The sequence below is a fragment of the Tenrec ecaudatus genome, chromosome 2, assembly GCF_050624435.1.
Source record: "Tenrec ecaudatus isolate mTenEca1 chromosome 2, mTenEca1.hap1, whole genome shotgun sequence".
NCBI classification, from domain to species: Eukaryota; Metazoa; Chordata; class Mammalia; order Afrosoricida; family Tenrecidae; genus Tenrec; species Tenrec ecaudatus.
This window is the reverse complement of record NC_134531.1, coordinates 302,284,832-302,299,706: the sequence shown is the minus strand read 5'-3', so window position 1 is coordinate 302,299,706 and position 14,875 is coordinate 302,284,832. Positions and strand designations below refer to the sequence as shown.

General features: G+C 44.1%; 1 protein-coding gene across 1 annotated transcript in view; it reads left to right on the top strand.

The window, feature by feature from the left end:
* The first annotated feature begins 3,634 nt into the window (after nucleotides 1-3,634).
* The window catches only part of NXPE3 (neurexophilin and PC-esterase domain family member 3), a 92,920-nt gene continuing 81,679 nt past the window's right edge, over nucleotides 3,635-14,875 (top strand). Inside the window, exons 1-6 of the mRNA XM_075542594.1 lie at nucleotides 3,635-3,743; nucleotides 6,346-6,488; nucleotides 7,816-7,974; nucleotides 9,170-9,271; nucleotides 10,504-10,617; nucleotides 11,200-11,366. Of these exons, the coding sequence (XP_075398709.1) occupies nucleotides 3,701-3,743; nucleotides 6,346-6,488; nucleotides 7,816-7,974; nucleotides 9,170-9,271; nucleotides 10,504-10,617; nucleotides 11,200-11,366 (728 nt within the window). The 5' untranslated portion in view covers nucleotides 3,635-3,700. The remainder of the gene's footprint in view (nucleotides 3,744-6,345; nucleotides 6,489-7,815; nucleotides 7,975-9,169; nucleotides 9,272-10,503; nucleotides 10,618-11,199; nucleotides 11,367-14,875) is intronic.

Below are 14,875 nucleotides of genomic sequence, written 5' to 3'. Positions count from 1 at the left end.
ATCATCAATCGATATTTCACCTCTTTTGAAACAAGAAAATCATTCATACACTTGAGTTTTCCCCATATGCTGTCCTTGAAAGCTGCGTTCAACATCACAACAGTTTCTGCAGCATTTTTCTGACCATCACAAAAAACAAGGTTTGAGTGAAACTGCTTTTATGAAAAATTTCACTGTGACCAGAAAAAGCCTTCCCAGGTGAAGTCACTGGGTGCACTAATTCAGAGCTACTTGCTAGATGCTCACCTAGTGAGTGGGGTGGGGGGTGATGCATAGTAGGAAAGTTCCGCCCAGTGGAGATTTTCCCGTTTTTTGTTTTAAATGAGAGTGTTTTATATAAAGGGTAATTGTACATTAAAAAAGCATCCCAACTTAGTCCAGTTCAAACCCATAAGTCCAATATTAGCCCATATGTCCAATACCAATTGAGATAGTTTGTTGTGCCAGCCTGGCCGATAAACACAAGTGGGATTAATTGAAGGGCGGAGAGCTAAGTGGCTCAGTGAGCCTCGCCTTTCTTGTCTCTCGCTCTTTAATCATTGGACCAGTGTGCAGCTGCCTTGCTTGTTCTGTGCCTCTATTTAAAGGGCACACTACCTGTGGGACGCCTAGCCTGTGGACTGTGTTGCTGTAAGTTGAAGTCCCTTTAAGACCACACGAATCAAATTTACATCTCCGGAGCTAAGGACTGACAGTTGGTGACCTACCTTGCTGTTTGCTGACTGTGCTGGGATAGCCTAGCTCTCTCTACAGAGGACTACCTGACGGCCCTCAAGACTTGAAGGACTGCCAGTGTCTCACAACTCTCTCACGGGAGTGAGTTGCACTGAGCCATTTGTACTGCTTTATAATTTAACTGTTCATTTCTTGTGTTATATATCTATCTTTATATATAATTATCAGCAATCTGGTTTTATCCCTCTCCAGATTCACAAAACACATGCAATGATGATGAATGCAGGACCATCAGAGGCCAGTGGGTAGAAAGTCTTTGGATCTCGTGGTGTTGTAAGCATCAGCGCTGGCAGGGGTCTCCATGTTGCATCTCCAGCTTCCAAGGCTGTATCATGGTAGGCCCATGTGGCTTCTCCTCAGGGATGTTTCCCACGAAGTGAGTCGAGAGAGAGAAGGGTCTCCCACATCAACCCAGTGCTCTGAGGAGACAATCATATATTTCAACGTGAAGCATCTTTATTCCAGTTGGAATCTTGTGAAGTCTGCATCCATAAGCAAAGTCAAATTAGGACAGGCCATCCATAAAGTCAGCAACAATATGCACCAGTTCACAGGCTCAAAAATCTCTTCATCTGGTTGGGTTTTGGTCAACTCCGTGTGGGCTGCCTCACTAGGGTACCCATTGGTCACACTGACCTTAGACCAGGGCCCCATCACGAATTTGCAACAAGCCCAGGCTCCTTGTGCTAGGTCATGAACTTCAGACCAGGCAACCTGCTTTCATCTTCTCCTCTAGCTCCTGTAAAACAGGAGTCAACCTGTCTTTTTTTTTTCACATTTTATTTAATTTAGAAAAACAAAAAATTATATTCCCAATATGAAAGGGTTGGTATTATGTACAGCTGACAAAGGATAGTGGTAAAAGTAGACTTAGAACTATGGTAACCATCACCCAAATGAAAAGGAAAACAAGAGAACAAGAAGGAGGTAGTAGGGCTTTTACTTTGGCTTACACGACGACCTATGTAAATTCAGATTATAAATGAAAGTCTTTACCACCTCAGGAATTACCTGTCTCTTTATTGCTGCGTTTCTCCCACTTCCACTCAACAAGTAGATCCAGGTGGTCACCTAGTAAGCATTTCAGCCTGCTCACAATCTCCCTTTAATGTTCTGTCCTAGAGAGGAGTTTTCTTCATGGTTCCATATTTTTTTTCCAGCTTCTTTCCTGTTTTTTTTTGGGTGGGGGAGGGAAAGGAAGTACCTCCTCTCATTCAGCAATTTGAAGTCACTAAACTTACAGTTAAAGAGGAACAGCTCCTAAAATCAGTCAGTGTTCAGGCAAGGAAAATTCAGCACAGAAGCACACTTAGTGCTGTTGTCTTCAGTGAGTCAGCACAATGCTCAGCTCAAAAGCTCGCCACTTATGTCATTTATACTTCAGAAGGCAGGAAAATGTTGGTATCAGTGGACTTTAAAATTTTTCTTCTTTTATTAGCTGGGATGAGTGGTAATTTGTGAAGTTGTAACAGTTTTAAGCATCAGTGTCTTTTGTATCTGTACTCAGGAAGCAGCAAGCAAAATTGGGACCAGGAGGGCTGACGTCACAAGTCCAGATGGCAAAGGGTGACACCTGCACCTGCCAGTCTGCAACAAGGGAGGGCGGGAACAAGGGAGGGCATGGACTGTAGCCCAGCGGGATATTAGATCAACTATTAATTGCAACAGAGTTTTATTTTTGCTTGCTGCCTATGCTCATGTCTTTTTAACTGTTTACTTCTAAACTTTCGAGTCCACTCAATTTTTACACTTTAGCTCAATTTCACTTCCTCCATCACATCTTCTCAATTGATTCCAGTTGGCATTCTTTGAAATCATAACGAATTCCTAGTTCAATCAACCCTTTTATTAAAAGTGCACAGAAAGCGATTGAACAAAATGGGATTCATTTACCATCCACACAAACAGCGGCCTAAGGAACTACATTGTTACCTTCAAAGTTGGAGAAGAATTTGACGAGGATAACAAAGGGTTGGATAACAGAAAATGCAAGAGCTTGATGACATGGGACAATGACAGGCTCACCAGTGTCCAGAAGGGTGACAAGAAGAGCAGGGGCTTGACCCATTGGCCGGAAGGGGATCAACCCCACCTGGAAATGTTCTGTGAAGGTCAACTTTGCAAAAAGACTCTCCAGAGAGCCTCATAGATCCCCAGTAAGACAATCTACTTGTGGCTGCAGCTTAGTGTTGAACAGATGTCCACCTGTACAGGTTTGGAGAGGGGACCTGGAGGATCAGATTTCACATACCCTCTACCTGACACTCTGCGCATTGTGGGGAAATGACTTGGCACTAATAAAACTGTCTAAATAATAGGGGGTGGGGGAGTGTGAGTCTACCCTTTCATTTAGGTAGTGTAATTCTTGAGCTTGGAGAGCATATCCATCTTACATTTATTTTGTAAATTCTCTGGGAAAGTTCTTGGTTCACACTTACTCATTAAATATACCTACAGGTTAAAAAAAATATATTAAATATTCACGAATAACTGCACCAAAATAGTGTGGCACCGAAAAGCTTCTATCTCAATATGCTGTAATAAATATTTTTATGTAACTAATGTTTTATTACGTACCCATTTGACTGCTTGTCATTCCTGTTAGTGGGGACAGTTCCCATGACTCATATTGATGAACCCTCACATTCATTTTGCATCACGTACCGTCTTTGTAATCATCTCCATGGTAAAAGTGTCAGATTTCGCAAGCAACTAGAAAAGGGTGCTTGAAAAACTGCATAAAATAATTATGCAGTTCGCTTATGTGCCAAATGAGGGAGTTGACCAGTATTCCCGAGCTCACAGGTCAATTTCTAATCCTGGTTTTATTTCACTGAGTTTAAACAGCCAATTAGGATGTCAGTGTGCTGTGCATCCTGGGAATTGTAGTTTCCGGCTGACTCCTGATTAAAAGCTCCACCACAGAGGCTGGCGGACGGTTGCTTGGTATTGGCAAGCGGCAAGTATGGCGGCGGCGCGCGTCGACGCGGCTTTGCCTCCTGGGGAGGGTAAGTAGAAGTCGGTCCCTACCTGAGTCCCAAGTTTTATTCCACCGCGCCGAATTAAATGGTTGCCTGCCGAAGACGGAGAGCCCAGGTTTAGGGATACAGACCGCTCTGGACCAGCTCTGGGAGCGGGGTTGTGGCGTCGCGAGGCGCGCTGCCCTCTGGGAGTTGTAGTCACCAGGTTCTGTCCGATGCCCCAGCCTTCCGGTGAGGGCCCAGGGAGGAACTACAGTTCCCAGCGGGCTCAGCGCGGCTGGCGCCCTGGCTCCCGCGCTCTGAGGGCTGGTGCGTTTCAGTGCGGCGGCATCACCTTTACCTTTGCTTTTGTTTCCCTGGTCCAAGTGAAAATTTTAATATCTCCTTTAGCTCTTTGGTCACCTTTTCCCTTCAGTTTTTAAAACGTTCAGGAAACCCTGCCTCAGATAGCCTTCCCTAGCCTGACGTCGAAGCCTCTTCCGAAGTAGCTTTTGGCCGAGGGGGCGGGCGGGTGGGTTTGCACCCCTCTTTCTGCAAATCGGGGGTCCTGGGGTAGGATTTGATCGCGGCTCCGAGGGGCGCGCGTGCTCGGGCTGGGAGAGACCCGGGAGGCACCGGGCGTGAGGCGACCTTCTTTGTTTTGGTTACGGCTCCGAGGCTGCCGCAGCCGTGCGGTGCGGGGTCGGGACCCAGCCCCACGGCGTCGACCGAGGAGGGCTTTTTGGGTGACACCCTGGACTCTTCGGGGAGAAGGAGGCGAGACCACCGTTCTGAGAGGGCCGCCCACCCCCCTGGACAGTACTTGGCTTCCGTGCCATTCCCAGAGGAGCCCGGACTGCCCCTCTCGGCCCCCAGGTGCTAAGCGCCATTAGCCGCGGACAGACGTTGAAAGCTCCCCGGGACATTCCAGCGTCACCGTTCCTCTCGGTCCCTCTCTGGACCTGAGTTTGGAATTGGCAGTGTCTGGCTGATCCCCAAACGAAACTATTTCTTGTGAAGCTCCGCCTCCTGCGTCCACCCTGGCAATTTCGCAGTTACATGTATAGAGCGCTTTTTACCGGCCAGAGGATGTGCCAGGTGCTTACATGATCTTCTTTTCTTTGTAGAACAACCTTCTAGGGAAGGTATTAGCTCCATTTTTCAGAGTAGACACATGAGCTCCAAATATATAGCATTCCCCAAATAAATGGTGCAGCCGGATTTAAGTGCTTTATGCTGCGAGTCAAGCTCAGGACATGCCGTTCTTAGGGCTTCCTTCTAATACACACGGGAACGGAATGAAATAGGTGCATCGACCCTGTTTTGAAGAAGGATTAAACTGAACTCTAGTGGTTGAGCTGTCAACTGTACGGTCAGGGTTTAGACCCGTCAGCCTGCTCTGCAGACTTTGCTTCCTGTGGGAGCAGCTCAGCTCTGCCCTCCTTAGGGCTGCCGTGAGTTAGAATGACTCTTTGGACCGGGACTTATGCATTTTTGGGGCCTTGTCAAAATTTTCAGATAGTGACTTTGTAGAAGCTTGCAGACAATTTTGTGAGAGCCGTAGATGATGAAACTAATGAGAAAAATACACTCCCCAGAAAAAACACCATAGACATGTTTTTAGAGACAATCAGGGCTAAAAAAACAGATTAAAGTACATGAACAAAGTACCTGAATAAGAAAATGCATAATACTGACTTTGTAGAATATTTAGATAATATTTTCAATGTGCAAATAACTGAAGACATAAAATGTTTGCCGTAATGCACAGAGGTGTGTTTGTATACTTTGCGAAGTACTTTTATTTTTGAAAGTAGTTTTAGAATAGACTTGCAAATACAATAAAGTCAGTTGAACAGTCCATAAGTTTTTAAGATTACAACTTGTGATTTTAGCATCACTGTCACTATGAAAATGGTTCTGGTTTGGACCATAATGGATATTGCCATCCCACTGTGGAAAAGAAAGTTTGGGTTCTACTTGTGCAGAGGCATCTGTGCACCAAAAAAGAAGGCTGATGGGGCTGGTGTCCAAGTGGGTTCTGCATAAAACTACCCCCTTCCCCACGGGTGAAAGATAAAGGCTTTCTACTCCCTTAAAGAGTTAAAGTCTTAGAAACCGTACAGTGCAGTTCTACCCTGTCCTATGGGCTTCCCACGAATGAGGATTGTCTCGGTGGCAGTGAATTCTTGATTAACAGCCTTTGCCCTGCCTTTTCCCCTGAGAGAACTGAACTATATCTTAACTTTCAAAATAGCTTCGGTACTTGATAATAGGCTAGAAGTTAGGTTGTGAGCAGGTGATCTTAATAAAAACGTTTAGTTCTCTCCGTAGTCATAACATCTGTGTGTGTCATCTATCAAGGTGAAGCCTTCTGAAGTGTTCCAGAAACCTCGAGCAGAAAAATCACACCTCTAGTTGTGCTGTTATATTGCTGAAGAAGAGTGAGAAATTTCAATCTGTGGTCATTAAAAATCTGACGTTGTATCTGGTGACTCCTACTCGTAAGAAGTGACTGACTGGCACAGAGCAACACCAGAGCTTGACTTTGAAGTGTACAGGGGTTACTGCAATGACACTCACAGCATCCGATGTACAGCTATTACATTGCTTTATCTGATGCTCTTGACCTTTTCCTGTCTCTTTCAAGGATCCGTGGTCAATTGGTCAGGGCAAGGACTACAGAAATTAAGCCCAAACTTACCTTGTGAAGCTGATATTCATACTTTGATTCTGGATAAAAACCAGATCATTAAATTGGAAAACCTTGAGAAATGCAGACGATTAATCCAGGTAAGTATTATTACCAGGCGGAATAGTTACATTGGGCCAGTTTTATTTAACAAAAATAAAGCAATGAAATGATCAAATAAAAAATAGCTCAGCAGGCCTGAAGTATAGGAAATGCCTTAAACTTTTGCATGGTACTTTCTCATGCAGATGAAAACATGGTGTGTTTAGAGTGGACTGGAAGGAAGAATCGTTGTTAGAAAACACGTTATGTTGGCACAGTATTGTGTTGTAAAGGTAACCGTGGTCTTCACGAGTAGAAATCGACTTGATGAGAATGAGTTTTGTTTTTGTTTTGTGAAAATAACCTTTTACCTCGCTCATGGGGTTGTGGAGTTCAATTGTTCCACAGACATTTATTGGGCCTCTCTTATCGCCAGAAGTCAGGATCAACTTGGTAACAGCGCTTAAGGTCTGGCAGTCTGGCACGTTCTCTGTTACTGTGGAGTGTAAGCTGCCAGCTGCAAACATTGCAAATACTGTTATATTTCTTTGGATTAAAGTTTACAGATCTCAATAATAATTCATACACATATTGTTTCGTCTAGTTCATTGTCATCCTCAGTGTCACATCATTTATCCCACTTCCTCCTTATCTCTTTCCATTCTCCTTCCTTGAAGATGTTTGAAAGATTTCTCTTTAAGAGATCAGATTGCTCAGCTTTATCTGTATTTTCCATTGTTACAGGAAAAGAAACGATTACTTGGGACTTCATATTCACACTGTAGAATAGTTAGATAATAACTGTGTGGAAAGTATATTTGGGGACGCTTGACCAATTTGCAGGCGCTCTCGTGGCACGGTGGTTACATTTTGGGCTGCTAACCATAAGGTCAGCCGTTGGAAACCACAAGCCCCTCCTTGGGAGAAAGACAGGGCGTTCTACACCTGGGCAGAGTGACAGCCAACAACAGCAAAGGGTTACAGCCCCAGAAGCCCACAGGGGCAGTTCTTCCCTGCCCTGTAGGGTCACTATGAATATAGTTGCTTGGCTCTGTGGCTTCATGGCAGAGATTTGGGGTTTGGTGGAGTTTGGCCCTTTAACAGGGATCCTGGTGGTGGTGTAGGCTACACTTTGGACGTCTCACTAGCTCATCAGCCGTGGTTTGAACCTACTCGCTGTTCTAGGAGATTTTTTTTTACTGCTGTAAAGACTTCAAACCAGGGAATTCCAAAGGGACAGTTCTAGTCTGTCCTGGAAGTTCACTGTGAGTTGAAGGAGACCAAATGGCCGCGAATCTTGAGTATACCTTTAAAAAGACACTGGTCCAACTGTAACAGTACGACTTACATTGTTTCCCAGAATAATGAGATATTTCTTTCCCACAGTTGTCAGTGGCTAATAATCGGCTGGTAAGGATGATGGGTGTGGCCAGACTGACCCAACTGCGGGTGTTAAATTTGCCTCATAATAGCATCGGCTGCGTGGAAGGGCTCAAGGAGCTCGTGCACTTGGAATGGCTGAATTTGGCAGGAAATAATCTCAAGGTGATTTCTCCTTTTGATTACACAAGTATTCACCGCGAAAAGATGAGGCCAGTCAGAATGGGAATGAAGAGGAAAAAGCTGGAGCATTCCTCTCTCCAGGGATCGTCTCCATTAACATGATTCAGGGGAAACCTAATCTTGAAATATTTACTATAGCGATATATAATTTTTTTAAGTGCAAACAATCTATGTTATGCTTAGAAAAGCAAGTCAAGTGTGCTGACCCCTGCGTTTCCCCAAATGTGGGAAACTCGACTGCATAATTTGTGGTAGTGGGGGACTGGGTTCGCGCTATCCCCTAAAAAAAAAAAAAGCAAATCAAATGGTAAAATAAAGTGTTAGGAGGGAGACTATATCTTTCTAAACTAACCTTAAGAGTGTAATGAAAAACAGCTGTTTTAAATAGTCAATCTGGATTCTGGCCCTACTTCCATGCATTTACTTGCTGTATTGAGTGAGTTAATATCTCCACATCTTGATTTTTGATATGCTAGATGAAGGAACTATTGTTAAATAATATTACTAATTGATTTTTATTGGGCACTTAAGTTTTGCATTGTGATTACATGTTGCACTGCTAACCACGAGGCCAGCAGTTTGAACCACCAGCTGCTCCAACCAAGGTAGATGAGGTTTCTACTCCTGTAAAGAGTTTCAGTCTTGGAAACCTACGGGCGAAGTTCTACCTTGTCTTACAGGGTCGCCATGAGTTAGAATTGACTTATGGTAGTGAGTTTGGTGGGTTCTTTTAGATATTATTATTTTATTTTAGATATTATTGACTTTTTGATTATATTAACTCATTCAATCTCACCATAACCTATGAGGTAAGTATAGTTATTATGCCAGGAAAAGCTAAGTAACTTGCACAAGGTCACATAGCCAGAAAGTTGTACGGCAAGGATTGAAATCCAGGCAGCCTGGCTCTTTGCGTGACTGTTAAGCCCTATACAATGCGAACTGTCAGGCGCCATCTCTAACATTTCGCCAAGCTATGCATATTTGGGGTGAGAGGAGCTCCTTGATAGCTGCCTGTTTCTGGAATGTTAATGAAGAGGTGTGATAGGACAGTTGATCACATTCTGTGAGCTGTGCTGCTCTGCTAGGAGGCAGGAAACGCTTAGCTCCGAAGAATAGGGAAGGGTTTCATACTTTGATGTTTGTACAGAAGATAATGTCACCTTTCTTGCTCTAGGCCATGGAGCACATTCATAGCTGCACAGCTCTGCAGCACCTTGACTTATCAGATAACAACATACCCCAGATAGGTGATCTCTCTAAACTGGTGTCTCTCAAGGTAAGTGTATTTTCTGATGCTTGCCATGAAAATGCTTTTTATATCATGGTAGTCAAGATAAAGTAGTCTGATGGCCCTGAAATGAGCCTGCCCATCTGAAGAACAGATTGTGCTGGTTATGGTGGAAGTGCTACTGGCTTACCAGGAACTCAGTAAATAACGTTTTGTTGTTAGTTTCTGTTACAGTTTTATTTTATGTGAAATTGGTCATGGACCTCTCTCTGGTCATGTCTTCGGAACATGATGCCAGTTCCATTCCTGCCGATCAGCAATGCTAGTAGCTCATGTTGTCTAGTTAATTGTATATTAGGGAGGCTGAGAGCCATCATCCCTGAATTTGAGTATGTTTCTGACACTGAGAGTTGTTTTTATATATTATGGAAATTAATTTTACTTTAATTAAAAAAATAAACATTTAGCTTGTAGCACTTTTACGGAGGGGAATGCATTATGCAATCAACTAAGTATTAATTAGAATCATAGCTTCATGAAACATGTGTGGCTTTTTCCATGTTTTTGCTTTACTGCATATTATTAGCATCAGAAGGACCCATTAGGCGTTGAAAGCTGTGTCTTAGCTCATTTTGCCCAACATCTTTAGTAGAAATCATTTTTAACAACATAATTGTAAATGAGTTGATGTTGCCAGATGCTGTACTGCCAGGTGCCAAGAGAATTCAAATGAAGTAAAGATGATTGAGCCGTTTCCCCCCCCCCAGTAGAGCCCTGGCTATCTTAGCAGAATCTTGGGGTTCAGAGTCTTAGATTTATTCTTGATTGTTGCTGACTTAATTTGAGTCATCTTCCTCTCTCAGCTTCTACCTTGCTTGAATTTTTTTAGCTCTCAAGAAAATATAGTTGCCAATTATGGGTTATGGATTATCTTTTGAAAAATTTGCTGTGTGCATGAGTGTTGTAATGAGCCTGCCCTCTATTTTGATTTTGTAAATAAGGAAGTGAACACGTGTGTTGGAAATTACTTAGTCTAATAACTGTAGTCTTAGCATGTTGCTCATTTGCTCACCAAACATGTGTCAGGAAAGGCTGCTGCCCTGAAAAGAGGGGGTTGGAGCAGAAGACCACAGAGGGGCCCCATAGACGTCGTTCATTTGTGTGCAGGCAGAGAGAGAACAAAGTGGATCTCTCTCATCTTGTTGACATCAGCTAAGGGCTGTTACAGCAGACGTGTTTATTCATGATGTCTTGTAATTCACCCTGTTTTTATTTTCAAGACCCTGCTGTTGCATGGAAATATCATCACCTCTCTCAGAATGGCACCTGCTTATCTACCCAGGAACCTTGCTGTACTTTCCTTAGCAGAAAATGAAATCCGAGACTTAAATGAGGTAAACTTTAAGGATATCCCATGGGATGGAGGAAGTGGACAAATCCAAGAGCGATGCAGGAGGAGGTTTTGAGCTCATTTCTAGACTGAACATCTTGAAAGAAACTGCTACGAAGAAACACTTAACATCAGAACGTCGGGCGCTCATTGTTTTCCTGTCCACTTCTTCTTAAAGCCAGCGTGTGTGTATGGCTTGATTTTATTTGCAGTGCTGTAACTACCACTCCATTGGGAGGGGATTGCTTGTAGAGCGGTGTCTGTGTTCAAGAGACCAATAAGACATCTCTGCCTTTTCCTGGCTGCTATTATGTTTTTAAAGTAGGGCGTTTTTTTTGTTGTTTTTTTTCCTGCTAGAAAATGGTGCTGATACTTTCAAAAGGACTTTGAGCTTCAAGAACAGATGGGGATATTGTGGGCATTTTGGAAGTCCGTGGATAATAGAAGAGTGTCGCTTGTCGCTTTGTAGAACAGGGGCGGGGGTGCTGTTAGATTTTCAAATGCTTCCAGAGATGTGTAATCAGCGGAAGCCCAGCGCTTGACACTGAAGAGTCTGTTTCATTTAACAAAATGTCCTTTGTCCCAGATCTCTTACTTGGCGTCCTTAACTGAACTGGAGCAGCTGTCGATCATGAGCAACCCTTGTGTGATGGCGACACCGTCCATCCCAGGGTTTGACTATCGACCCTATGTTGTCAGCTGGTGCTTGAACCTCAGAGTCCTCGATGGATACGTGATTTCTCAGAAGGAAAGGTGAACATTGGCTTCCTAACATCACGTTGATCATGCAAGTTACTGAACAGACCATTTCTGGTTTACTAAGCTGAATACAAATGTGCATTTTGACACTAAAGTTATTAGTACAATTTGTGTAGCAAATTATATGCTGGTCACTTAGGGCTGTCCTGTCCAGAAAAGAGAAGGAAGACCGCCATTAACTGCCCAACATGCAACAAGTTGACTTTTTAAAGTTTGTTTGGGGCTTGAAGCATGTTCTTGCATAGGAACTATGTTATAGATAGTCCTTGAAAGTCATCATATACATAAAATGAAACAGATCCCACTACCTTCGAGTTAGGTCCAGCTCCAGCAGCGCTACAAAGAATTGGAGGCTAAACATCTATAGGGTCAGATGGCCTCATCTCTGTCCCCCAGAGCCGCTGGTGGAGTTGAGTGGCCTACCGCTCAGTGAGCAGTCCAAAGCTCGTGGGCAGTATTAGCATATCTTGAAACCCAACTGCCTTTCACAATAAGACATCCGGGAAAACAGGTACAGAGCTTCTGTTTAGAACGGGTCACTTAAGTGCTGATTCATCTTCCCCTTCTCGTATCCATGAAGCAACCGTAGTGGGAACTGCCCCGACTCTGGATCACTGTTGGTTTATGGCTTGGAGCGGGACTCCCTGTAGGGTGGGGTAGCATTGGCACGCGCTCAGTGGAGTCAGAGGTTTCGGGTGGCAAGCCCCCCGGGAGGAACCCTGGTGCCGCAATGCTTCAGTGCTAGACGGCTAACCGACATGTCTGGTTAAGACCCACCAGCTGCTCTGCGGCAGAAAAGACCTGATGACCTTCTGCTGTGAAGAGGACAGCCTTTGAGACCCCATGGGGCAACAAACAAACAAACATCTCACCCTGTGGCAGGTCTGCCCTCACATAGGGTTGCTATGACTTGCGTTGCATCAACAGCATACAAGTACCTGGATGTTTGTTTGTTTGTTTTTAAAGCAACTGGTTCAATTCTTAACTATTTACCAAAAGATTCATGGTGCAAGTCTAGCCATGGACAGCGTGGGAGAAAGTCCCTAGGGAATCCACTTCGGAAGCATCCTCTATTGGAAGCCCTGTGGAGCAGCACAGCTCTACCCTGACACCTGGAATCAGAGGCAACTCCACAGCAACGGAATTTTTTGTTTGAAAGGAACGACTTACAGATATCCACCACTGTGCTTTTGTTTGTTTGTTTTCTCTTTTTAATCATTTTATTGGGGCTCGTACAATTCTTATCACAAGCCATCCATCCATCCATCCATCCATCCATCCATCCATCCATCCATCCATCCTTGTGTCAAGGACATTTGTACATTTGTTGCCATCATCATGCTCAAAACATTTGCTTTCTACTTGAGCCCTTGGTATCAGCTCCTTATTTTTCCCCTCCCTTCCCATACTCCTCCCTCATGAACCCTTGATAATTTATGTTATTATTATTTTTTCATATCTTGCATTGTCTGAAATCTCTCTTTACCCACTTTTCTGTTGTCTGTCCTTCAGGGAGGAGGTCACATGTAGATCCTTGTAATCGGTTCCCCCTTTCCAACCCACCCTTCCTCCACCCTCCCGGTATCACCACTCTCACCACTGTTCCTGAAGGGTTCATCTGTCCTGGATTCCCTGTGTTTCCAGTTCCTACCTATACCAGTGTACATCCTCTGGTCTAGCTCGATTAGTAAGGTAGAATTGGGATCATGATAGTGATGGGGAGGGAGGAAACATTCAGGAACTAGAGGAAAGTTGTATGTTTCATGGTGCTACACTGCACCCTGACTGGCTCGTCTCCTCCCCGCAACCCTTCTATAAGGGGGTGTTCTGTTGCCTACAGATGGGCTTTGGGTTCCCAATCTGCACACCCCCTCATTCACAATGATATGATTTTTTGTTCTTTGATAACTGATACCTGATCTCTTTGACACCTCGTGATCATACAGGCTGGTGTGCTTCTTCCATGTGGGCTTTGTTGCTTCTCAGCTAGATGGCTGCTGGTTTATCTTTGAGCCTTTAAGACCCCAGATGCTGTATCTTTTGATAGCTGGGCACCATCAGCTTTCTTCACCACATTTGCTTACGCACCTGCATTGTTTTCAGCGATCGTGTCTGGAAGGTGAGCATCATGGAATGCTAGTTCAATAGAACAAAGTGCTCTTGCATTGAGGGAGTACTTGAGTAGAGGCCCAATGTCCATCTGCTACCTTAATACTAAACCTATAAGTATATGTACACAGATATATTTCCACATCCTCATATATAAATATATTTACATATGTCCATGCCTGTATTTAGACCTCTATAAATGTTCGTTACCTCCTAGCTCTTTCCTCTATTTCCTTTTACTTTCCTCTTGTCCCACTATCATGCTCAGTCTTCATTTGGGTTTCAGTAATTCCTCTCAGTTACATTACACTTGATCATGCCCTACCAGGCCTCCAGCACCTTCCTCACCACTGATTTGGATCACTTGTTCCCTTGTACCTGGGTTTGTTACCACCACAACCTTTCCCTCCACCTTCCTCTGTCCCATGTCCCCTCGGAACTGTTGGTCCCATTGTTTTCTCCTTCAGATTGTTCATCCAGCCTATCTTATTTAGACAGACCTGTGGAGATACTAACATGCACAAAAACAAGACAGAGCAAAACCAAGCAACAAAAGAACAACAAGCCAATGACAAAAAAAAAAACCCAAAACACAACAAGAAAGAAAAGCTTGTAGTTAGTTCAAGGACTGTTTGTTGGCCTTTAGGCATATTTTCCAGTTGAGTTTGTTGGGGTGCCAAGCTCTGGCCCCAAAGTCTATTTTTGGTATTCCCTGGGGGCTTTGTTGCTCTGTTCTGTTCCACACCCTTAGTGTTTTGCTTAGGTGTGGTGGGATCAGATCGGGCACAATTCCCACACTGTGTCTCTAGTGTTGTTCTCTGTAGGGCTATGGGTCAGTGACAGATGTAGTGCTCATAGTGGGGCTGGCCATATAGTTCTCTCTGTGGATTGGCTGCTCTGAGTGGAAATATCATCCTCAAGGTTTGGTGGGCCAGGATGTGCTCCACTCTCTCTTCCTCCCCCTTCATTTGCTCCTATGTGCTCTAATTAGACATGTCCCTCTCCCTGAGCTGCAGCTTCAGTGCTGTCCTCTGAAGTGAATTATTCTGGGGGAGGGGTGGCTGTCCACACAGGTGGGATTGGAGCTGGTCCCTCAGACCCCTCTACTAGTTCCCTGGTTCATGCTGATATGTTGCATTCACATCTTGGAGCACTTGTTTGTTCTCTTTAATCATTTTATTGGGGGCTCGTACAGCTCTTATCACAATCCATCCATTGTGTCAAGCACATTTGTACATTTGTTGCCATCATCATCCTCAAATCATTTTCTTTCTGCTTTAGCTCTTGGTATCAGCTCCTCATTATTCCCCTCCTCCCCCTCCTACCTTCCCTCCCTCCCGAACCCTTGATAATTTATAAATGATTATTATTTTTTCATGTCTTACACTCTCCGA